General features: G+C 36.0%; 1 protein-coding gene across 1 annotated transcript; it reads right to left on the bottom strand.

Annotated features, from left to right (window-relative positions):
* Positions 1-2,464: 2,464 nt before the first annotated feature.
* Positions 2,465-3,028, bottom strand: LOC140435879 (uncharacterized). Its single transcript, XM_072524592.1, has one exon. It carries the CDS (start codon positions 3,026-3,028, stop codon positions 2,465-2,467), a length of 564 nt encoding a protein of 187 aa, XP_072380693.1.

Genomic DNA, 3,028 nt, shown 5'->3' with positions numbered 1-3,028 from the left:
GCCTAAGAGATTAGTCCCGTCAATACCAGAATAAATACCCTATTTGAACTTAAAAAATTACGTACCATACGTACCCCCTGCTCCTAAACCTCGGGTTTTTGCAATCACCTTACTGAAATAAAAATTTTTAACTCTATTAAATCTCCATCTCTTGTAAATGCTGTATAGACTTTTGATAATCATTAAGAGATACTGCGTACTCAAATCCCCATTACAATTTTACTTTTATATTAACTATTTTATCTTTTGTCAAACAGACGTCTTCCAATTCGAAGAAACAAAGTCACTTCTGTTTGCCGATCATTCGTCTCTAGTGTTCACTACTACCTGTATTACCTGCTGCTTCTCTTTTTTCCTTTTCGTCTGCCTAAATCAATTTGAGAGGTTGCGGGTTGAAGATCGTAATTCGTTACCGTACCTGCAGTCCCAAGTACCTGTTGCGAGGACAACGTGTCAAGTGCTTTTATTGAGAGCGTTCTATAAAAGAACGTCACTACCTGTGCCTACCTGTTGCCTGTTGTATTGTGAGTACCTATATTTTTATCGACTAAAGCTCATCTTCGCTACCTAAATCGTAAGAAGTTGATTTACGACTTCAGTTTAGTGACTTTGCTATTTATGGTTAACTGTAAACGATAAACTTACGATATAATATATACGTATAAATTACGAACAATTTGTTTTATATTAATGTAGGTTATATTTATGATAAATTTCATGCATAGATTTGAGGTGATCATGTTCAAAAAAATTTAGTAAATGTTTAAGTATTCTCAAGGCATAATAATAACTTATTTAACGAATATTGACAATTATAATATTCCTTGCTTTTTTTTCTATTCTTGAGAATACTACAGTATTCAGAATTATTTTTCAAAAAAGATATTTTTTGTTGTATTCAATAATAAATTGTGCAATAATTTACCTCGTGCTAACTGTTGAGTAAAAATTGTTAAAGTACATTCACTGTAACTACTATACCTCAATATAACTTTGTTGACTCACTATTTGCCTTTTATTTTTTTGTTATGATATAAATTTATATTTTTGTGCATGGTGTATCTCTTTCAGGCATTATTATTGATTTATATTACTATTTGTTTTATCATATAAACAGTGTATATGTGTCGAAATATTAAGTGTGTACCGCACAATCCTAATACCTTTTCTCTCACGGTTTACTTTATTCTCGCGTGATTATCTTAACTGTACCTTACCTTTCTTGTTATCTTATTCTATATGTCTTAAGGTTTCCCTGTTCCTCTAAAAATAGGATGGTGCCCAAATATTTCCTTTCTCTTATCTTCTAACATCCCTTCTCTTTATCTTCTAACTTCTCTTCCCTTTATCTTCTAACTTCTCGTCCCTGTATCTTCAGTACTTTAACTGATTCTTTATATTTGAGCCGTAATAAGAGCCCCGACCAAGAGACCTCTACCAGACTGAAGCCCGAGCCTAGTACCGTTTTTTGTGTAACCTCCAATCTGTCATTAAAGAGGGTACATGCTAAGTAGCAATGCTGCACACAACTCTAATCTCGGCAGTGTTGTTAAACTTTTAACTGATTCAACCTTTGTTTTGACTACTATAAGGCTTGTTTGTACCTCGGGAGATAATGTTTTAGTATATATTACAGCGCAGTCGTCGTCGTTTGATCAGTCCGGTTTTCATTCCTTGAACATTCGTAACATGTGTGTTTTCTAGGATAGGGTTGTTAGCCCTATGCCTAACCCCCTTTTCGGAGGACCATTTCTCCCTTCCTCGTCGGCCCTGACCCTACTTTCCACTGGGGTTGGTTACCCAATCTCCGGTAGGGTTGCTCAGGTTTGCCAGGGTCCACCCGTGTGATTAAGTCACACTTCTTGGAGGTGAGGATAGGAATTGAGTAGGAGTGGCTAGAGGTGTTATCAGGAAGCAACACCTTATATTGCGCATCACTACTCCTTTGAACCCCGAGATACAACGAACCCGAGATCATAACATCCATAAAGATTGGACGTCTGCGCTGGATGGGCCATGTTGAACAAATGTTGGAGACTGAAACACCAAAACATATTATGAGACAAACACCAGTAGGAAGAAGGTCAAAGGGAAGACCCAAACTTAGATACATGGAACAAGTGGAGCAAGATCTGAAAACACTTAAGATTACCAACTGGAAAAACAAAGCAAGGAACAGAACAGAATGGCGGAAAATCCTAGAACAAGCCAGGACCCAGAAAGGGTTGTCGAGCTACTGATGATGATGATATATTACAGCTCTGTAACCTTTCGTAAAGGCATCAGCAAATCCGTATAATTATATTTTCCCTGAATTGATTCGATTATTCCACTTAGGTATTACTATCTCTTTGAGGTGTTTTAGCTGTGAATAATACTCAATCCATCGTTTCCAATTAGAATTTTCCAATTCTTTGTTCCAACTCATCCTTTTTGTCCATAAATCTTGTATGAATATTTTGGATTACATTATCACTGGAACAATCCATCCTAATTGGTCATATATTTTTGCTATTTTCGATAATGCCAGCCTCTTTGTTATTTTGTTATATTTGGTTATATTGATTTTAAACATAATTACATCTTCAACCGGTGACCAGTGGATCCCTAGCGTTTTATGTGTATCTTCCTTATCTAATGCTTCTAGACCGACATTTTTTTGTCCCTCAGGTATGGTTTCCATTAAATCTTGACTATTACTAAGCCATTTCCTTAATACAAAACTTCCTTTCTTGAAAATTTCTGTTAACTCTGTTTGAGCTTGATGAGCTTTGGCCAATGTTTCTGATCCAGTTAGCACGTCGTCTACATACCTGTTGTGTTTAACAATTTTTGCAGCTAGTGGATATTTTAATTTCTCCTCATCACATAATTCCTGTATCGTTCTTAATGCAAGGTATAGCGCTGCCGTCATACCGCATGTTTCTATTGGTAACTGATACTCCATTATCGGTTCTTTTACAGACCGTCTCCATAATATTTTCTGGTAAACTTGATCTTCTTTCGCTATCTTTATTTGCCTAAACAT

This window comes from Diabrotica undecimpunctata, chromosome 3 (genome assembly GCF_040954645.1).
Source record: "Diabrotica undecimpunctata isolate CICGRU chromosome 3, icDiaUnde3, whole genome shotgun sequence".
In the NCBI taxonomy this organism is placed as follows: Eukaryota; Metazoa; Arthropoda; class Insecta; order Coleoptera; family Chrysomelidae; genus Diabrotica; species Diabrotica undecimpunctata.
The sequence above is the reverse complement of the archived record's forward strand: the minus strand, read 5'-3'. Positions and strand labels throughout refer to the sequence as shown.

Coding starts and splice junctions, on each gene's coding strand:
- LOC140435879 (XM_072524592.1), bottom strand. CDS start 3,028: ATGTTTAGGCAAATAAAGATAGCGAAAGAAGATCAAGTTTACCAGAAA.